The sequence below is a fragment of the Dunckerocampus dactyliophorus genome, chromosome 13, assembly GCF_027744805.1.
Source record: "Dunckerocampus dactyliophorus isolate RoL2022-P2 chromosome 13, RoL_Ddac_1.1, whole genome shotgun sequence".
In the NCBI taxonomy this organism is placed as follows: domain Eukaryota; kingdom Metazoa; phylum Chordata; class Actinopteri; order Syngnathiformes; family Syngnathidae; genus Dunckerocampus; species Dunckerocampus dactyliophorus.
The window spans coordinates 23,138,029-23,160,739 of record NC_072831.1 but is presented as its reverse complement, the minus strand read 5'-3'; the positions used below and the strand labels follow the sequence as shown (position 1 = coordinate 23,160,739).

At 42.2% G+C, this 22,711-nt stretch overlaps 2 protein-coding genes across 3 annotated transcripts; both read right to left on the bottom strand.

Moving 5' to 3' along the window:
• Window positions 1-771: 771 nt before the first annotated feature.
• znf292a (zinc finger protein 292a) lies at window positions 772-17,963 on the bottom strand. The gene is made up of 8 exons (XM_054797280.1): window positions 17,766-17,963; window positions 14,594-14,748; window positions 13,148-13,226; window positions 12,851-12,986; window positions 11,048-11,250; window positions 7,567-7,703; window positions 7,334-7,475; window positions 772-7,237 (listed from the first exon to the last, which is right to left on the bottom strand). Exons 1-8 carry the CDS (start codon window positions 17,913-17,915, stop codon window positions 1,184-1,186), a joined length of 7,056 nt encoding a protein of 2,351 aa, XP_054653255.1. The 5' UTR covers window positions 17,916-17,963; the 3' UTR covers window positions 772-1,183.
• A 2,551-nt stretch (window positions 17,964-20,514) lies between these two features.
• On the bottom strand, window positions 20,515-22,014 carry cga (glycoprotein hormones, alpha polypeptide). 2 transcript variants are annotated; one of them, XM_054796392.1, is made up of 4 exons: window positions 21,969-22,006; window positions 21,772-21,880; window positions 21,506-21,690; window positions 20,515-20,731 (listed from the first exon to the last, which is right to left on the bottom strand). In XM_054796392.1, the coding sequence occupies exons 1-4, from the start codon at window positions 21,969-21,971 to the stop codon at window positions 20,657-20,659; spliced, it is 372 nt and encodes a 123-aa protein (XP_054652367.1). In that variant the 5' UTR covers window positions 21,972-22,006; the 3' UTR covers window positions 20,515-20,656. The 2 variants fall into 2 exon arrangements, with proteins under 2 accessions (XP_054652367.1, XP_054652366.1); XM_054796391.1 differs by having other exon boundaries at window positions 21,506-21,880; window positions 21,969-22,014.
• Between the last annotated feature and the right edge of the window lie 697 nt (window positions 22,015-22,711).

The following is a 22,711-nucleotide window of genomic DNA, read 5'->3' as shown; positions in this document are numbered from 1 at the left end:
TGTACCAATATTTTGGTGTTACATCAATTCCCGCTACTTTATAATAATCCCTTGTAACATTGGTCATCTTGAACACACCCCTGTGCAGTTACTCCCAGTCACCACAATGGCGAGCCTTCCTCCATTTTCTAATAGTTTATTACATCTCGAAATTTACCTCTTTAATAGATTACTGTGTGTGTATTCTTTGAAGACATTATGGGACTTTATAAGTACAGTAGCATGTAGGGTAAATAAGAAATTGTATACATACTTTTGTATTTACATATTGAAGCCCACCAACTACCCTAAACGTTAGTTCGGTATATTTGTCTATTTTGTATTATGACATATTTATGTTATTATATTTTTATATTAATTAGTCATATTAATTAAATATAAATATTAATTTCAGTTACATGGAATTTATACTATAAATCAAATTAATAGTAATAAATACTCTTTGCTCATCATTGTGACACATGCTGCCACCAGAACCAGACCCCACACATGCAGGCATGCCAGAGAACAGCGTGTTAACTTGCCATGTTCGTGAACACCTCGACAGTAGTTGCAATTTATTTTTGTCCTCAGCAGGATTTTCAATTAGCATATAGACCATGATCATACTTAAAATCTTGTATCAAAATAAATACAGTAAAAGTCTCAGTACTCATTTTCGATGCTGCACGATAAAAGTGCCTGTGCAGCCAATATACATGGTGTATAAAATGTCACATAAAGCATTTGTAACACCATAAAGCACACAGACGATATTTTTACAAAAGAAACAGTAACATTTTATTGAACACTTTGTGGAAGACATGTAAATATTACAGATAGGTCTACTAGTGTTGAAAAAGGATGAAATAAATACAAACAAAACTTTAAATCCCATAGGGATATATAAAAAACATAGTTTTTCTTTAAAAGTATCCATTTAGCAAAAGAAAAAAAAACATCTTCAGTACTAAGCATAAATACAAACATGAATCTAAAATCTATGCCCTATGGATTACCTGGTTATTAGGACTAACATACATACTTAAAATCATCAAAGACATTTTATGGTGTATAAAATAGGCCATTTCATAGTTAACTGTGACCAGGACTGTTAACAGTTGGAACTCTGATGTATTGTCAAACCGTTCTGCAGCATACTTCTCAAATCCTGAGTGAGACCGAGTTGGAAATAAAATATGGGCTATGAGCCACTGTAAAGCCACCTTTTTATTATGACCATGGGCTTCATGTCTTGTAGCTGCTTGAGCAAAAGATCAGCACCACGTGAAAACGTTTTATCCATGACAATCTTGACATTGCTCACCGATTTGAGATTCTGTGGATTTCTAAAGTCTACCAGTTTTTCACAACCTGTTCTAGTCCTCATTGCTGACCTCAGTTTGAGAGTTTGTCGTCTCTTGGACGGCAGCTCATCAGCAGGCGTATCGTTCGATTTGCGCTTGGAGGAGTGTGTCGACTCTGAGGTTTCCAAGAACTTGAGGAAAGAGTCCTCGAGTCCCAAAGGTTTAAAAGATCCCGGCATCACAGCCTCATCTCGTTGTTCTGTGGCTACAGGGGTACCAGGATTTGAGTTTTCTGCTGAGCTGCTAACAGTCGTACGATTCCTAAGGGTTTGCATCCTCTCAGGACAAGCTGGTGTGGGAATGGCAGGTTTTCTGGGACGCCCTCTTTTAGCTCCACCTTCCGTCACAGTGGATACTTGAGACTCTGCACTTTCGTCATTGGAAAGCTTGCTGTCCTCTTGGGATAATCTTTCTACAACCTCTGCATCGGTCTTTTGGTCTGTAGATTTTTCGCTCTCTTCGGGCTCGGTCTCCTCAGACGACGTGCACACACCCTCTGATTTGTCAGCATCTTTGTATCTGGAACGAGAGTACTTTTTGCAGAAAATAAACTGGCTCCTCTGGTCTTCGATGTATCGCTCAGTGAGGCCGTGGGTCACATAATGCTTAAATATGCTCTTTTCAGCTCGCTCCACTGCATCGCAGCCTATTAACATGCATGGGTACTGCAATGACCACTTCTTAGTGCACATGGCCGATGCTTCATCGTGAGTTTTTAGCGTTGGTTTCCCAAAATTGCTCCAATGTTCAATGGCCTTCCCGTCCTTCTTCTTTACGATTTTCTTCTTCATTTTGAATTTGTTCTCCATGTTTTCCTTTCCGTTGTTGACTCCTGGGAACAGCCCTACTGCTTTCATCCTTCTTCTGTCAGTTGCTTTGGGATTATAAACATAATCGTGTTTCTTTATCAGGTGGCGAAGAAGATTGGATTTTGTGGAGTAAATGCGGTCGCAGCCCTCGTACTCGCATCTGCACGTGGTATCCACCGAGCCACTCTCGGAGATGGCGATTTCCTTGTGGAAGTTCTTTATGTGGTCAATGTACGTGGCGACGGAGCTGAAGGGGAGCGCGCACTCTGGCCGGTCGCAGTTGAAGGTCCCGATGGGCATGCTGGCCATCATGGAGGTGGCTTTGTCCCGGGTGAATTTGTGAAGTAAGAGGTAATGCTGCACTAACCTTGTGATTCCCATGAACACCCGTGAGCAGTTCTTCACTTGACACCTGATTTCTTGATCGTCCATGCTCTCGTAGCTCTCCTGACCATTTGGAACGCTCATACTCTCAGGACTGCTCTCGGCTTTGCCCGGGGGCAGGGCCGACTGATGCATGGCCCGGTAATGGAGGATTAAATTGTGCTGGATGGTGAAAGCAGCAGTGCATCCTTCATGAACACAGCGGTACGGTCTATACGGATTGAAGGCATTGTCGGCGTCACACATTTTGAGCCCCAGTCTTTTTTTAAGCTTCTTTTGGGTTTCATCTTGAATGGGTGCACTTTTGGAGCTGCTTGGTTTTTCTGGGGAAGATGATGCAGAGCCAGGAGGGGGGCTGAACTTTGGTGCTTTCATTTTGCGACCTGGAGGCTGCTCTCCTTTCTCCATTAAACCTAACTGCCGTGCGCTATCCGGACTTGTAACAGTAACCACTGTTAGCTGCTCAGCAGCCCTTTCAGACACTGCCTGCATACCCTCAATTGATGGCCTGTCACTGGTTGAAGCATTCATATTTTGATAGCTTTCATCTGCTGGCAAACAGGTGACAGTTGATTCTGTTTGTGGGAAGCCCTTGTTTACAGGATTTCCCGGTGACGTCATTTGAGGAGCTTCTGGATGGTTTGTGCTATCAGTTTGAGGTACAATTGCAACGTCAAAGGGCTCTTGTTTAATCAATGTACAGGCAGCTGGGGATTTTGTAACACTGCTCGCCTCAGCTGCCGCCTTGCTAGTGGACGAAGCGTCATTAAGTCGGGGTGTCCGCCTATTTCGAGCGCCCATCTTAAACCTTTGTACTTCCGCCTTTGACAATCGGTGGACTTTCTCGTAGTGAATTCTCAAGCCTGTCGTTCTTGTAAAAGTTTTGGAGCATATCTGACAAGTGTACGGAGACAGTTTGGATGGGGTTCTTTTCAGCTCTTCAATCATATCATTAGAGTAATCATGCATTTTACTTAAATGTTTAAATAGCGCTTCTTTTGTCATGAATGAGAAGTCGCAATCGGCCTGGTCACATTTAAAAGGCTTAGATACCTTTGGCAACACCTTGTCATCTTTTTTGCTCTGTGTGGGTTTGCATTTTTTAATGTCTGAGGTCATATCACAACGGGGGGGATTTGGCTCAAGGGACAAAGTACTCCTCATTTTCTCCTGGGCGGCTTCAATCAAGTCCAGCCTTTGAAAGGCGTTGGATATCTCCATCAAGTGATCCTCTTGATGAGGAACAGCGACAGCAGTGTTAGCCAGCCCGGCTGATTTCACTTGCTGGTTTTCAGGGGTAGCACCAGACACGTTGGAATAGTCAGTTATGTTTGTGTTTTGTGGTTCTTGTTTCAGCACCATGGAAGAGCTAGGGGCGGTCAAGCTACAGGGATCCTGTGAAAAATCGCCATTGGACATGTTGAACATAGCGCCATTAGTTTCTGGGACATGCGGGTCATTGAGAAAATCAAGAAAGGATGTCGGCAGATCAGCAGTCAGGTCAATTTCGTCTAACGGCCTGCATTGCGAGCGCTTGGACAGGTGGCCTCCGAGGGACTTTGTGCTTGAAAACTCTCTGAAGCATCTCCTACAGATGACCTTGCCATCCTTAATGATAGCTGGCCATTTGGTGCGCTTACTGAGCTTGCCGCGTTTTCCTTTTTGTGCATCACCATCATCTTTATCGTCAGCAATGTCGCATTCTGTGTTAGTACAGTCTCCTTCGTAATGAAAGTCAGCCTGGGTGACACTGTGTGGGCTTAGCATGCCGTCCACAGCGTTGTCCATCTGGTCATAAGCAGGGGCAGCTATGTTTTCTGTTTTAATTAACTCTGTTGCTGGTTTTGATGTCACCTGGGCTTCTGGGCTCAAACACTTCATAGGGATATTAACCGGTGAGCTCTGAGAGGTTGAGTTATCACTCTGACCATATGGAGTGTGGTAGCTTCCTTCGGGTTGACTGTGAATTGTTGACATGCTGTTCCCATTATCCACCTGTACTACCATGTTTGATTGGCTGTTTTTTCTCACATCCATAGAAACTCCACTGCCCTCAGGAGGCATTAGTCCATATTGATTCCCTCCGTTGTGCATTTGCCCTCCGTTGTCAAGCATCAACGAACTGGACAAGTATTGGGACATCAAACTTGAATCTGAAGGAGACCTAGTGGGTCCATGTAAAGCCACCATTGATTGCTCTCTTTCAGCTGGGAGAGGTGGTTGTGTGCTGTGATAAGGATCTGGCTGCCACTGCGGATAGCTCCGGGAGGGGTACTCGTTCACGTTGAAGGATTCTGGATAGCAGCTGTTCACTGGAGGTGCAGGCCACGACTGTGACATGTCGGGCTGCATGATTTCACCGGTAGTGTTTGAGCCGCTCCAGGATGGGTACAGTGTGGGGTTCACCATTGGAGTGATGGGCACAGGATCCATTGAGCTGGGATAACACTGGGTAGGTGAGGTTGAACATCCTACTAGGTAATCAATTTGCTCCATGCCTGGTTTGTTGCATAGCGGCCCTTGCTGATTTGTTGGCTTGATGTTTGCGTTGATGTTTGCATTGGGATGCTGACTAGGCACGGCTACTCCAGTCGGTGCCTTTTTTGCTGAAATTTTGGCCACTTTGTTGTACTTCTTGGCCAATTTCCAGTCCTCAAAGATTTCAGGGTGTTGCTTCTTCACGTGCCTAGACAAGCTTTTGTTTGTACTGTAAGCCCTTGTGCACTCATTATGGGGACAAGAGTGGAGGTTTTCTTCATTACTCGAAACAACAGGCATTCCTGGGGGATATACAGGCGCAGAAGGGATTTCCGTCTTGATTTGGGAGGGGGAAATCATTTGTGGTATCACTTTCTGACAGTTGTTAGCTTGGTTAGTTTGCCCTCCTCCCTGTTGACTTGCCACAAGATTTGTAACACTGGGTTTGGGATAAACTAGGGGAATTTTGGCTTGCTCCGCCATAGCCCCGTGTGCATGTGGAGCCTTTGGTACAGCTGGTGCTGAACTAGGGTTTGTCAGTGGAGTGTAGTATTTCTGTGGATCTCTCAATTCAATATGCGCCACAGAATTGAGCATGTTTTCAATCGAATGTTTCACTCTAACAGGAATGAGCTCCCTAACAACCCCAGGAGAACTGCATGGTGAGATGTTTGCCTTTGATGCTTCATTCATACAAGCATCTGAATTATTGGTGTCAAGGCAAACAACAGCAGGATTTGTGTCTGCCTTGTACAGCACACTCTCCTGCGGTGGCTCAACGTTTGGAATGACAGGAGGACTTTCATGTGTGACAACAGCATGGATTGGATTGTGAATCTGTTGGTGAGATATGAACTGAGTCTGCGAGTAGAATATCTTACCACAGTTATCTGTTGGGCATGTGTACGTAAGGTAATGCTGAGCCTCGTGGTCATACAAAAGGTAGGCCTCGCTGAAAATCTGCCCGCAATTTGGAAACATGCACCGGGCCTTAAAGTCTGTATGTGTTTTCCTGTGCATGAGGAGTTCCGAATTAGAATTAAAGTTTGCCTTGCAATCCAGTTGTATACAGATGTACGGTTTGCTGCCGCAGTGCATCTGCAAATGGTCGTTGAGATGTTGGACGTTAACGAACTGCCGCCTGCAATACTGGCACACCACTTTCTGTTTTTGTATCTGCAAAAACCTCATGGCCTCTTCGTCGTCTTTGTGCGACCGGACATGAGCCATGAGGTTGCGGAAAACCTTGAAAGCCTTGGAGCAATTTTTCACGGGACAGAAACAGTCCTGACTGATTTGCACATCAGACGTCGTTTGTTCTACCTTCTCTGATTGGAGGCCAATTTGAGAGTTGTTGTTGACAGAGACCACTTTTATACTTTTCGGGGGACTTTTTGGTGATTGAGGTTGTTTGAAACCCCCCTTTCTAGCGGTTTTCATGGCGGCGAGACGCTCTTTACAAGACTGTTTGACATGAGACGCTACATGTGGCTCTAAAACCTCCCTACTTTCGAAGCTGTCTGCACAAATAGGACATAGATACACTCCATCTTTAAAATGCTTCTGAGCGTGCCGAACTATCCTGTGACCCAAGAATTCCTTGTCACACAGAACACAATACTGCATGTAGGCTCGCCAGTTTCTGAAGCGCGCCGACACGAATCCCTGCTCCCGGAGTTTCTTCGCTTCCCTGTTTTTTTCTTTTTCGTCTGTGATTTCATTGAGTTCATTCGTAGTGGTTAACAAAAAGTCCTCCATGTCTCTGTACTCCGGGGGTTTTCCAAGTGTACCTTCCACTTCTTGTTCATCCGTGTCATTGAGTGTGTCAATAGATGACACGATAGCGGCCTCCTCACCCATCAGTGCCAAGCAATTGCATTTCAGTGTTTTCCAGTCCCAGAACTCTGGATCAAAAGGCCACTGTGTCTTCAAGGCCAGCAGTAACTCACAGCGTAAGGAATTGGGCACCGGTAGACTCCCGTCCTCTTCGGGTTTTTGATCCGGTTCGTTGTACAGCGACTCAACGGCATAATAAGAGTCAACAGTAGGTTGGAGAAGGAATTCAGTCAGCTGACATGCACGCTTCACTTCAAGATCAGTCGGCAAGAGACAGGAAATAGTCTTGCAGATGGTGGACTTGCTATCCTTATGGTCACTTGAGGTCATTTTCAGAGCTTGAATGCACATTTCCACGCAAACTGGAAGCCCCACCTCTCCAACCTAAGAACACAACATACAGAACGTTTGCAGAAGGTTGTTGACGTGGATAACAATGTTCAGCAGATCTACTTTGAGATGAGTGCTTTTTTTTGTTACCTCATTCTGGATGACTTTGATAAGGAATAGAATGTGACAGACACTTCTGCAGAGAAGAGCCAGCTCTTTGCTGTGGCTCAGGAACGAGTCCGCCGACGACTCTAAACGCATGAGTAGCTTACTCCAGAACAGCGTCAATTCCCTGCAAAAAAATCAAATGAGAAGTAAAAATAGTGACTGGTGTAGCCGAAAGATGTTAACAGACTGGAAAGCTGTCAGACATTGGTACTTACCAGGCACAATAAACGTCTCCTTGGAGAAGCTGTCGCTTGAGAAAGGCAGAGCATAAGCAGAGTGCGCCTTTCTCATCTCCTTCCGACTCCAAGTTACAGATCATTTCAAGCGCATCTTTGCAGTCTATTGATGATATCTAAAGGAGAGAAAGAAACAGGCAATTGAGGTGGAATCCAGAAAGACTCCCAAGTTAAAGTTAAAGGATTTGTTTAAAGACATCTCAAAGACAGTTAAAACCTGTTCCCTCCTAAGGGTTTCAGTAGGGTTTAACGGCACACAAAATGCATGGTTCGGTAAATAGTACTACAGGTGCACCGATTACAATTGTACGGCTGATCACCCATCTTTAAAAAGCCTGACCTCTCGATTCAGATTTTGGCTTATACCATTTAAAAAAAAATAACATACACGTTCAACATTCCAATCTTCCATCCATCCATTTTCTATACCGCTTCTTCCTCATTGGGGTTGCGGGGGCATGCTGGGCAACAGGCGGGGTACACCCTGGACTGGTCGCCAGCCAATCGCAGGGCACATATAGACAAACAACCATTCACACTCACATTCATACCTATGGACAATTTAGAGTCGCCAATTAACCTCAACTGCATGTTTTTGGAATGTGGGAGGAAGCCGGAGTACCCGGAGAAAACCCACACGCACACGGGGAGAACATGCAAAAATGAAATGCCCAAGGGAGAATCGAACCCAGGTCTTCCCGATCTCCAGGCTGTTACTGTGTTGGCCAACGTGCTAACCACTAGACCACCGTGCGGCCCATTCCAATCTTAGTTTGTTGAAAGACACTGAACAATACTCGGAAAACTTGTTTGAACTCAGGGGTGCCCATTACGTCGATCGCAAACTATCAGTCAATCAAGAATGTAGTGCAGGTCGATAGCAAAACGTCACTTTGTAGATGTCATATGACATCAGTCAGTGGACATTAAGCTCCCCTCCTAATTTGCTGTTGCTTTGTTTGTTACACTTTTATTTCTTGATTACCTGGAAAATGTGCTAATTGCTGAAAACCTTTTAATATGTTGCCTTTTCTTTGGCTGAATTGTCTTTTGCATAATCATTTGAATTTCTTGTATATCTGTAATGTTTGATAGCAAATACTAACTGGACTAATACATGAACTGTGTGTCTAATGAACGCTATGTAGCTATTTTGGCTGACATACAGTATTACCGGTACTCAGCTTGTGTACACAACTATTGAGGAATTATGTGTAATTATCTTTATTGCCATATTGAATTGAATTGTGAATTATTGAATGATATCAACTTTCTATCCATCCATCTATTTTCCTCCGCTTATCCGGGTCCAGTCGCGGGGGCAGCAGTCTCAGTAGGGAAGTCCAGACTTCCCAGTCCCCGGCCACATCCTCCAGCTCCACCGGGAGGACACCAAGGCGTTCCCCGGCCAGGTGTGAGACATAATCCCTCCAGCATGTCCTAGGTCTGCCCCGGGGTATTCTCCCAGCTGGGCATGCCTGGAACACTTCACCAAGGAGGCGTCCAGGAGGCATCCGGACTAGATGCCCAAGCCACCTCAACTGGCTCCTCTCGATGTGAAGGAGCAGCGGCTCTACTCTGAGCTCCTCCCGGATGGCTGAGCTCCTCACCCTATCTCTTAGAGTGAATCCAGCCACCCTACGGAGGAAACTCATTTCAGCCCCTTGTATCCGCGATCTCGTTTTTTCGGTCACAACCCAAAGCTCATGACCATAGGTGAGGGTGGGAACGTAGATCGACCGGTAAATTGAGAGCTTTGCCTTCCGGCTCAGTAAGAGATAGATCATGTCAACTTGTAACTTGCATACTGAAAAAGTGTGTGCACCCATGATATACACGTTCAATGTACATAAATTCTCATATTTATACATACAGTAAATATGTATATTTTCTATGTTTTTAGTAGGAGGTAGACCTTTGGGAATTTGTCATTTTAAAAGTAGCTCGCAGGCTGAAAATGTGTGAGGTAGTTCTCTCAAATGTAAATGAAAAGATTACAAAATTGCTGTTCAAGCTACTAAATAATATCAGTTCCTTTAGTCTTTTATTTTTCATATTTTAAAAACAAACAAACCTTGCACAGTAGTTTACACTGCAGACCTGATCTGAGTCTCTTACCAAAAAAAAAGTGCACAGCAAGTGAAAATGGCTGGTCGTCCAATGCCATGAACGCCATCATTTTCCTTGTAGTCGTGTAAGCAATTTTGTTAGGACACCCTTATTTGTTACCACAAGTAAAAAGGATTCCGCTCAGTGGTCTAGGGGTTAGCATGTTGGCCACACAGTCACTGTCATGGCAGTCCATGCTAGCGTATGTTTTAGCTTGCATGCATGTTAGCGTATTGTATAGTCGCTGGGAGCACTTCCTGTTTCCCAGCGTGCTTTGTGGTACTGTTTTGGTGCAAATGCTCTTAAAGTTACATGTTCGAGCTACATAGTTGTTAGTTATTGTTCTGCACAAATAGAGGTAGTGTCTTGTCTGTTTTTGTCTATCTGCTGCGCTGCTGTGTGATGTTTTTAGTTGTGCACCATGACTGAGACTGTTGTATTGAGTGATGACCTTCACAATTTCCAGTGGGTTTGATAATATGAATGAGAGTTCTGTTCTTAATCTGCCCAAGGAAATAAAGCACTATCGCTTCCTCACTGATTCCTGAGCGCCACAGTATGTGTTAGCATGCATGCATGCAACCATATGTTTTACCATGCCTGCACCCAATAACATGGTCCGCCTTATGTATGTGTTAAATACAGAAATAACACCCGTAACTGAGACTGCACCTTTTAATACGGTGCGCCCTATGGTCGCGAAAATACGGTAATTATGTCTTGTCCTCAAAACACTATCTGTGTCGTTTATTGAACATAAACACAGAGTGTGTCCAGCCTTATGATGGTGATACTATGACAGGCGTCTCCTATCTCGCCAGGTGATGTTGAGTAGCTCACAAAGGGTCAAAGAATATTTGCTTCAACTCTTATGCCTTTATATAATGACCAATCACCAAAAAATAGCATGAAGATGATAGCCACACTGTTAGAGTGGAGATCTGCTTGGTAAATAACAAAGTGCACAATTTAAATATCGGCTAACCAGGTACTAAAAAAGTACCTCATAGTGCCCAATTTGTGAATTGAAATGCGTCCATAGCAACCAAGTCTGTACCGTGCAGTGGAAAAGGGGCATGGTTTTATAAAGGAAGGATCTCTCACTATAAAGCTATCAAATATTCCATGATGTATGTTTTTGCACTTTTTGAGAGGGGCAATGAATAGAAGATTACTTGGTTAAGTTCAGATATACTGAGCATCTGTCTCACCTTAGTGCACAAAAAGCTTATATCACTAATGAGTAGAACCTGTAGGGTGGGGACCCAGCTACTTTAAACTGTGCATTTTGGCAAATAATTGTGATGATTTGCAGATAAAATCAACAAAATACAAGATGGTTGCTTGTTACCTCTTCCATTAGCTGGTCCTGACTTTTGGTCATGCAAACGCAGCGCAAGTAGGTTTGCTTGAAGTTCCCTTGTCCTTCATATCCTGGGTACTCCGAACACGTCTTCGCAAGGGTGGCAGCTTTATCAACACTTTCTATTTTGATAAGGTGCTTTATACGCATGCTGAGAAGAGTGGGGCCTTCCAACTCGAGATACTCGTGAACTAAACACAAGAAGAAGGGAGAGGAATGACACAAACATGAAAAAGGTACAAGACACAAGATTAAAATGTGACGATATTTCTCATTTAGAGAAAAGATGTCTCGTGAGAAAAGGGGAGCCTCTCCATTCTTGTGTACATGCTTGCATCTTCTTCCGCTGTGGAACACACACGTAAACAAGATGGCCGCGGCACTCCGTCGCGGAAGAAGATGCGATTGTCTTAATCACATACACAAGAATGGAGAGGCGACAGTGCGCAGGGATACGGCGGGAGGCAAATATAACGCCTAGAGATTTGTGAGGTCTGATTTGTTTTGAGGAGGCATTTTTATGATGCAATTGTATTACTCTTTTGAAATTTACTTAAATGACCCAGCAACTGAGTGGAACTACGTTCTTCGTCACGGAAAGCCGACCAGAACTGGACTGAACAAAGTGGGGGGTAAGTCACTGTTGATGTAGTACACTGCTGATGGGAATGTCATACAACTTCATGTCAAAAAATCTAACTATTCCTTTAATGCAGAAATCATAGGACCTCATGATTCTACATTTGATCAAACTTAATTAAGATTTGTCAGATCAAAACACAATCTTTGAGTAAGACTTCAAAACATGTATAGTAGCTTCACTTTTAAAAATGCACTACTTCTTGTTTCGACACTAAGCGTCATGGGAACTGTAGTTCCTTTAGCGTAAACATAAAACTAATCATCTGCAATCTGTTTAAAATGTGTCATTGCATAACTACACATCATCATAAACAAGTAGTAGCAACTACAACTGCTGTCATTATTTCAACTTCTACAATTGTGTTTAGTTTAGTTTTAGTTTCAATTTGTGGAGAGAAGTTTCAAGCGTTCAAATTCATTAAACATTTAAAAATGTACCTGCATTGTTTTGTGGCTCAGTTAAATAAAAAAAGTCTGTTTGTCCAGTTTTGTCATTGTTGTTTTCTTAAAAGTAATGTTAAAATATCATCTCGTCTCAAATATCATGTTATCATCTCGTCTCTTGAGCTGAGTGTACCGTGACCTCTGACAAAATACACTACCGGTCAAAAATTTTAGAACACTCCAATTTCTCTGGAGGAAAAAACCTACATTTTTAAGTGGTTAAGATGGTCTGTCTCTCTTCCATTGTTAATTCCCTTTTTTCTTACCATTTTTGTAGCAACAAACTACTTTGTCCAGTGCAATGCTGTTCAAGTGATGTTCACAACAGTGTAGTACCACAGTGTGTTCCGAACACTGTTTTTATGCAGAGAAAGGAGGTAATAAGTACTCCAGAACTTGGAACACCTGTAGGAATTAGCTACACCAACTGCCATTTCTGCTGAACAACTTTAAATTGTTTACCCATTTTGTGGTCCCTGAAACAGGCCTTTTTGTATAATTCTGAAATACACATGATTTTTCAGTTTTGTGTAACCTTACCTTTTTTTAACCTCTGGCACTTCACCACTTATATTTGTACCATTTCAAGCTATTCACTGGACTTGAACAGCTTGAATTTTAATGAATAACTAGAAAAATCGGCGTGTTGTAAAACTTTTGACCGGTAGTGTATGTAAACAAAAGTGTAAGTGAGTGGGCAAGAACCTTGCTCAGTTTGAGGGATGGTGTTGGACAAGATGCTGCTGAGTGTGGTGTTGGACCAGACGTCATCTTGCTGTGCCAGAGCGAAAAGCGGGCGAAGCTGTGCACTCCCACTTTCTTGCAAAAGGCTGTGTGCCAACTGTAACATAAGACAGATGAATATGTAGTCACTGAGGAATCACTTTCTGGCTGACCACAAACCAGCAAGGTCATTCACTGAAAAATATACGCATGTTTCAACTCAATGCATTGTCGTTGCTTCAGATTTGGCCGATCGTCGACTAAGAAGAGCAGATTTACCTTCATAGAGGACTGAAACTCCTCCCATAAGGCACCAGGGATGTTCTGGGGCAGTAAGAGCACCAGCTCCGCACAGCTCCTGTGAAACCAAACATGCAGAAGTTGTTAACGCCACATTTACTGTAAATCACAAAACAAATGACGAGGTGCAAGAACAACATCCCAAAAGTGTGGTGCTGTTATGTAATTAATGAAGAGGAGAATATGGAGCAGCGGTAACACTAAATTATACTCAATTAAGCTATTCAGTTATTCTTTACTACAAAATGGTTGCATGCACTTAATTTTGTGTGTATAGGATTAGACACTCAATTTGGTATGCCTGCACAATCAAAAAAAGATACAATTCAAGAGCAGTACCAAAAATTATACCTTTACAGTGTTGACACTGTCAGTGTAACAATGTGTAACAATATGTGTCTTGTGTCTGTAGCATGCACTCCATCAAACTGAGAGAAGTATCTAATTTCTCCTGTAAATACAGTAACCAAACACCCCTCTGGGAATGATGCAGGGCAATTCTACTCCACTGCAAACTACAAACACAATAATAAACCTAATTTTGTGCAATATATACAATTATAAAAACAGTAGTATCACTTTTATGAAGACAAAACTTTGATTGTGTAGGATCTCATTGTACAAGAGCACCTAATGCTGTGGCCAGTGAGAGTGCACTATGCATTGTAATTTAAATACCAATGTACAATTTGCATAACCCACCGTCTGCCCCATTATAAACAAGTAAACATTACACAGACTGGCCCACACATTGATGGTGTAGAACAGCACTGCATCATTTCGTCTATTTTGGTTACCTTATTTAGATATGTCAGTTAAGTTTAATTAATATATAGTAGTCGTACAACAAACAGTGTTGGTACACCTAATGCTGTGAGAAAAGGCTTTGTCAAAGCAGAAACGTTTCACCTTTCATTCAGGGATGTATGAAGCAGCTATGATGTCACAGTACAGTAACATACAGTTACATAGAGGCACTTCATAATAATAATGGAGTTGGTTTTATATAACGGTTTTCAAGGTACCCAAAGCGCTTCACAGTGAAGTGAACCTATTACTCATTCACTCCTCAGTCACACACTGGTGGTGGTATCTACATCTGTATCCACATCTGCCCTGTGGGTAGACTGATGAAAACATGGCTGCCAATTTGCACCTACGGCCTCTTCAACCACCACCAAAATGTCATTCACATTCATACACCAGTGCAGGCAGCACTGGAGGCAGGATGGGTGAAGTGTCTTGCCCAGGGACACAATAACAGTGACTCGATTGAGGAAGCGACGATCGAACCGCCAACCTTCCAGCTTCTAGACGACCTGCGATATACCCACTGAGCCACTACCACCTCTTCACCTCTCACAACAAACGACAGATGCTCTGACAGAGTGGCACAATTCAATAAAGACCACAGATGGTACTCACAATGATAACTTTTCAAGTAGGAGTGGCACATTTTCACATTCGGAGGAGAGACAGGAGGCGGCGTTGGCGAAGCTGAGGACGGCCACCGTGTAGACCTCCAGCAAAGGCAGCGGATCCTCGTCAGTTTTCCAACGGCCGGCATGTTCCACCAGGACCTTGGGGGACAGACAAGAGAGTAAGAATAGGGGCCAGCATCTGATGCGACACGTTGCTTAAAAACATAAAGATCTCTGATATCTGAAAACAACATTATGATCACTTGCAGAACTACAGTAATAGAAGATCTGCATTAAAAACTTCTACGTAACCTAACCTAACTACAAACGCATGATGAGCACAATGAATCCCATGCGGCATCCACCAACTGTTTATGATACCTTACAGTATGTGTACAATATACTGTATGTACTATTAAGGTTTTTCAAGCTTTTTCGGGTAGGTTCACACTTGTTAGTGCAGTACTCTGGTCCAGACCAAAACTTAAAATGAAAACAAATACTTTGGTATGGTTTGGTTTGCGTTCACACATGTATTTTTGTCAGCAGACCAAACAATGCTCTCAGTTAAGTATATTCATAAAACCGTGCCTTGATTGGGACTGCGTGTGTGACATGTACGTGCGTGACGACCTCACGCACCCAAAGCAACGACACTCGTAGGATATTACTTTCTATGGCAATTTTTTTGCCATCTTGGATGTAACGAAGACGATATAAATTGTATAAAGACCTCAAACACTTTCACGGAGATGTACTGCAAGAACACGCCATATCCGATGACTTCACCAAACTGTCACGAGCAAAACGACCGTTCGTTGACAAGAGCCAGGTGTGCTTAACTACTGTATTTACGCTTCTGGACTTACATTTAACTTCATGCATTTTCTGATGATTTTCACTCAGTTTTCTTTTGAGTGCTGCGATGGCTCTTTTGGTTCCGATCGCATTTAAGAAGGGGGCATCATAACCAGTGTGTTAGTGCTTTCGGCATTCACACTTCCCTCATTCAGGCGGACCGACTGTGTTTATACTCAACCGTACTAGCAGAGCGATCGGACTAGAGTCCGTTTTAACCGGACCAAAAACTACAAGTGCGACCTCACCCTTAAACAAATCAAAAGGACTAATTTCATATAATGGAAACATTTTATCTCTATTTATGCTTATGCTTTGCGTCTACTATTAACTTTATAAAGTCATAACAGTCATATGAAAGTTTTACCAAATTGATAACTTTCTTTCGTGTTGTGCCACATTTATAAATAATGCATAGTTGAAGTAGTTACTAGAATTAGGGATGTCGGCCGATATTATCAGCCAATATTGGCCTAAAAATTAGGTATCGGTATCTGTTTTTCTGCCGATAATGATTTCAGCACACGAGTGACGATGTGTTCCACGCAGCAACAACCTTGCTAGCTCAGTATGTCCGCGATCTTGAACTATTCCCAAGTTTGACTTTTGAATTGTAGTAAATATGCAATTTGCAGTGAAAGCGCTGGTTATGCGAGCGGGGAGTAAGGTGTCTTCCCAGTTATTACCTTCAGTGATGAGTTTCATACTTTGCACTTTGTTCTTATACTGATGCTTGTGCCACATATTGTATCTATTATTCAATTGAATTCTTATTTGTGAATTCATTTAAACTAACCTGTCTTACTTGTTGCCAGTAGGAGAACATGTTATTTGAGTTGACCACTGTTCGTGGTTTTTAAACGACTTTTGTTGAGACAAAATGTTTAAAATAAATATGGCAATTTTTCCATAACTTACATTACATACTGCAGTATTTGTCTTATTTTGCACAAACTGTTTTATCTGTGAAAGATGCAGTAAAAGAAGCATAATGTGTTCATTCATTACACAAGATGTGAACTGACATTCCTTTGAGGGAATAGCTGTTGCTTATATTGGGATCGGAAATGAAGTGCTGGACAATATCGACATATCGGATATCGGTTAAGAAAGCCAATACGGAGCAATTATGATTGCAGATTAATCATCAATCAACAAGTGCATACTGATACAAAAAAGTGTAGACAAAACAAGAACTGTATTGTTAACCATATGTTTACTATTGTGGTTGCACTGCATTATATTAAACTGAGATGTACATATGCAGACAGCTCTTGAATCGAGCATGATCTGCATTTGAATAAGATACTATATTAAAATAAAGACTTGCATATTCAGAAATTATCAATTCTGTATTTTTATGATAACCCATTTCCCCTATTCACACTAGAGTTGGACATCAAGTAGATGCTAAATTACTCGATTATTCCTCACACAACTCCTTCGACATCTGAAGTGCACACAGGCCGAGGTTGCTCGCCCTTTCGCACAAAGAACTTTGTTTTAAGTTGCACGAAATCAACACTGGGAGCCAGATCTTTGTTAACGTCAACGCACAGCTAATACCGTAGCGACCAAGAAAACGACGATCAGAGACGATATTTTACCGTGGTCGTGGCAAATAAATAAAAGAAGCTAATGGAGTTCAGAGTCGCACTTTCGCTACAAAACCTCTACCGGCTGCAGTCAACGTCCCTGCTGTTGCTAATGTGGCTACTTTTTAATGAGCATCTCTGTGGTGTGATTAGCTGGATGAAATGAGTGCAAAGGGCCTGAGCTAGCATTGGCAACAAATCATTGATTTTCCTGCCTCATCAAAGTAGCCCATTTCCTTAGCGATCAAAAACCTCACGATGCTGTGTAATGACGTCTGAATTACGCAATTAGTACCAATGTAATAAGATAATTCCGTGCATTTGGGTTGCAATCGCCCACTTACACCTCCATTTTTTGCACAGCATGACCACTGCACAGGACAGGGGGACTCTGCATACCAGCTAGCAGCATTGATCTTATGCTAGCAATTTGGCCTGGCAAATGCGAGCAACACAAGCACTGTGCACACACATGAGCGCGTTCTGTCCCCACCAGGATGATTGTTTTTTATGGACAATGAAAAATAACAGGCACACATCAACTGGGGAACGGTCAAAAAGCACGTTCCTGTCCTCCGTCTTGGAATTAGCAGCAAGCTAGCAGAGTGGCTAGCTGCTTAGCTACATTGTTGTAGCCAATGTAGACGCGCATCCTCGGCCAGGAAGCCAGAGAGGAGGGCTGCTCGAGGGGGGTGGATGAGCGAGCGGGAAGAACGGGCTTACCTGGCAAAAGTCCTGGCAGAAATGCAGTGAGGCTTCCAGCGGAGACTGCGAGCTCTCCCTCAGGGCCGTGGTCAAGCCGTGGAAGCGGCCGCGGAGCTCGTCGATCGCTTTCCGTGTGTCATATTCCCTCTCCGTCTCCCCCTCCGCCATCTTCACAACAATCACGACCGCGTACGCACAGATGTTACGCTGCCAGAATGGCACACGCACGCGCACGCAGGCAGACTGGGGGAAGAGGGGGAGGGGGGGACGAGGTCAGTTTTAATAGGGGGAAGGGGGTTGTAACGTCAACAAAGCGTCCATTACCTTCTTATAACTTACTCTTATAACGCACATACATTACTTACAAGTCTTTCACTGCATCACCTCCACCTCCATCCGTCACAGGCTTAATAAAGTATATCCAAATATCATCATCTTTTCCCAAAGGGCATACCATTCCAACTTGATTCATAAAGCACAGCCACTGTTGGAAGCAAAGTCTGTACAGTGGATCCCACACATATTTGTGGATTTCTTGTCAAAAAAGAAAACATTGTAGCTGTTTCTCTGTGAAAATAGGCAATTTTTTCACAGAAACCCCATCTCAATAAATCAATAAATAAATACATGATAAAAAACATGATATTATGCTACAGCGTAGTCACCACGCCGGCCCTTTTGACGGCGCCTTGATCTTGTTGTAGCTCTTTGGCCGGTGCTGAGCGTGTGACTTGCAATTCTCTGATAAAACACTAGGGGCAGTGTTTTCTTGAGAGGTGTTTTAGTGCGAGTGAACAATGGCTGAATGAAGCGACTTCCTGATTGTTGTTGTAGCTGAACCTAACCGATGTGGAACACGAGTGACTTTTATTATTTTATTACATTTTGCTTCAAAATCCCTCATATTTATATCATATTCATATAACTGCTCATTTTTGCTTATTGCATACTTCTTCAATGAGACACTCCTCAATTTGTGCCATTGTTTGTTTTGGCGAACCTTTTGGTGCTTGCGCAGGAGAGAAAACGAACACAGTTACAGTTGTCCCTTGTTTATCGCAGTTAATTGGTTCCAGGCCTGATCGCAATAAGTGAAGTAGGGTTCAGTATTAATACATGGCATATTTTGCTCTGCATTTTCACGACCATAAGGCGCACTTAAAAGTCTTACATTTTCTCCAAAATAGACGGGGCGCCTTATAATGCACTTATGTGTGCACTGAGTTCCAAAATCTGTAAATGTTGCTGTGTGACTTTGATGAGCGCTCCACTGGACTGACTGGGAGCATTTCCTGTCGATACACTGCTTATGTAGAGCAAAGGCGGACAAGACTGACGACAGCATGCGGACGTTAAAGGGGGAAGGATGCGCGTGAAAGAGGACGCTAAAGGCACGCACCCAGTATATAGTGCTGGTATGTGCATTGTGCAAAACAGCAATGGTTTGGATAAGGACCCCCGAAAATGGCACCTGCGAAGAGACACGCTTACGAAGCACAGTTTAAACTGCTATCAGTTACATGAGGAACATGGGAATCGAGCAGCCGCCATCATTCCGGGAGGCTCGACGAAGGAACTCCAACTGCTGGACATCAGTGTAAACAGGGCGTTCAAAGTGAAGTTGCGAGCGGCGTGGGAGCGATGGATGACAGGTGGCGAACACAGCTTTACTAAGACTGGGAGGCAGCGCCGTATGAGTTACACCACAATTTGTGAATGGATTGTGGATGCTTGGGCTAACGTGTCCAGCTTTCGCATAAGCCGGCATCATTTCTGAGGAGCCGCACGGCAACGAGACTGACTCTGACAATGACGAGAGAGAACCTGGCGTGTTTGATGGAGAACTTGGCCAGGTGTTCGTTTCAGGTACAGAAGATGAGATGCCCAACGGAGATTCAGACCCAGATCTTCCCGATCTCCTGACTCTGTGACCAACATGCTAACCACTAGGCCACCGTGTGGCCTGCATTTACAAGAAATGTAAAAAAAATTAATTGTATTCATAACAACTTATTGTCATGTTCATGTAAAGTGAAAAATAAACTTTTTTTAAGCTATACAGGTAAGTTTATCAACATTTTAGCTATTGTACTGTAAGTGTAAGTTCACTAGTCAACCGTAAAAGAGTACTTGTATAACGCTTAGGCATTGTGAGTCGCGTCACACATACCCACCCACCTCATTCTTTAATGTTCTTAACTGTGCGAGGGCGAATCGTGTTACACGCAGATGTAGATTTAATAGATATGTAATATTCTCACCATTTGTTTCTTTTGGAAAGTGTGTCATAATGTCCATGTTGTTGTACCTTAAGCAGTGTTTTTTATGTTTATTCTTGAAGATTGAATTAAACATAATAGGAATATTCCTGTACCTTTTTTGCATTGGAAAAGCTGCAGTCCCAATAACTCATCCCATCGGGTACATATGTATACTGATATTATTATTAAATGCACTGTTATCACTTAAAAATGTAGTATAACGTGGTAGGTACAAGCTACACTTTATTATTATTTACCTCTCTATTCAACCCTTAAATGTACATTTAACCTGCCAAACATTTCATTTTGAACCAAACAAAAAGACTTTATCTGCCAGTTTATTATTTATCCAGTCACTCTTTTTTTCCACTCATTTTTTTTAGAAGATTTTATTGCATCTGCTTTAGTCTAGTCAAAACTAACAACCACACACTACACTTGACATATAATTATATACTTTTCAATGTTGCATAAGCAACAAATAAAAATAACACATAGGCTCACATTATTTGGGTACACAACACATTCCAAGCAAAACAAAGCTGCAACAACTATGATCTGGTGATATAAGAACATGTACTGTATTCCTAAATAGAGAAAAGCTTCTAACGTTGTTGCAGAGTGGAGGCCGCTCATTTCCATCTCCTATCAGATCTTGTGATACATGCAAGTGCCGCAGTAGCACCCGGTGTGGTTTCTCACGTTTATGTTCTTCAGGCTTACCTGCAAGATGAGAAAACAGAAGGTTAAATGAACACACACAATAGCCAGTCACTGATGTTGTGTTTCAATGAAACCTAAGATAGGAATATCGGTATTAAACAAACTATATCACATCCAGATATCATGTTTTTTTTCTACCACATACCGTATTTTGCGTCAATCTATTAAAAACACAATTTATACGTTTCCATACAAGGAAAACAATAGAAGTTGCAATGTCCTAAACCTCACAGATCACTAAATATAATTCTATATAAAACTGAGCTTTCTTTTTGTGCAACAGCTTGTTGCTAGGAAGGGTTCAAATCACTCCTTCATAATAAAATATTAATAAAATTACATGCAAAATATGAGATTTTTGCTGTTTTTGCTCAGAAAAAGCTTCTGTTTTAAAAAATATGGGGGTCTCGGAGGATTTCATTCAAAGATACAGCAGGTTGACCAAAAACTAAAAAAATAACAAAATATTTTTCAAAAAGCAAAGCTAAATGTGCTAAATAATAGATGGATACTTCATTTATTTTCAAGAGAAATTCACAGAAAATCATTAAAAAATCATAGAAAATCCCTGCTCTACAATATAAGGATTGTAAGACAGTTTGTACACATAAATGTTACAGTTTCATTGCTACTGTCTATTAAATTCAAAGTACATATTGGGAAGAAACAAAGAAAAGCACTGAGCCCCTACTTTAAATGGGCCAATATACAGTAGTTGCATATTTACTGTTGAAAGAAAAAAAGATGAAACCTCTCTCGTATGCTATTCTTTACCTCATAGCTGTCCTTTGCGACGCAGCATGTTGCCTCTAAGGTGAAGTTCTTGGGGCTCACCATAATGTTCTTGACGTTAAAAGGTGTCGGGTAGGCCCTGGAGAAGCAGCAACCCATACACTGATAGATGGGAAGGTCCCGTGAAAAAAGGTCGTTCTTTTTCAGCGAGCACTCATCGCAAGGAACTGGAGAAAGATAACAGAAGCTGTGTGAACAGTTTGTAGCAGTATGAACTTCATAAGATTCTCTGAAACGGTGCATGTTACTGTTTGAGGGGTAGTTGGGATAAGAATCAGCCATGTGGAAAAAAGCAGACAACAGGAGAAGAGAAACTCCGGCTGATTTCACAAAGCGCAACATGGTTGCAGTTGCTGACTGATCACACAGAGACAAAAATGTGTTAAACAACAGCAATTTAAATCCATATGTTGTAAAAAAAAAAAAAAAAAGAAAAGAGTCTTACCATTCTCAGAGTTAGTTTCTTTCAAAGTGTTTCTGCTCTGCTCTGGAGAACTTTCGAGTGAACCTACCCCCTTCATGGCGAGATCTTTTATACGCGCGTACCACCTCCCTGAATTAAGTGAAGCCGGCCAACCTTATCTATGATCTCTCCAACTCACCGTGCATGACGACCTCTTTGGTAATCCCTTGAAAGCATGGAGAGAAAATCATGGAAAGTCATCCTCCTCATGTCTTACCATCCTGACGATGATTGCTGGAATTAATCCATCGTGTTACCTGGTTACGGAGAAGGTGTGCTTTCACTGAACTATGTGCCATGACAATAAACTATTGTATTCCATTTTCGAAGTATTAGCATAGTTTTATGCAGGACTACCTACATTTTCAGGGACTCCAAAGTATTTGGATGAAATGACATAATTGTAAATAGAACAATAACTCATGTGCCTGTGTGTGTTATTTTAGCTTTTGTCAATAAAAAAAAACAGTGGATGTAAACAAACTGGCCTTTAAGGGGTTGAAAAATGTATATACTGTATATAATTAATATTTGATATGTATATTTCAGGCTACTTTTAAAAGACTGACTTGTTTAAAGTGGAAAAACATATTAACCCCTTGTGTACTGGAGGCCCGCCTGCAGGTGGTCTATTTTCATGACTAAGTCGGGATTTTACGCCACCCCCAACTTGTGTCCCTAAGCGTGTTATATGTCATCGGAAAGCGTATTTGGCTTAAATTTGA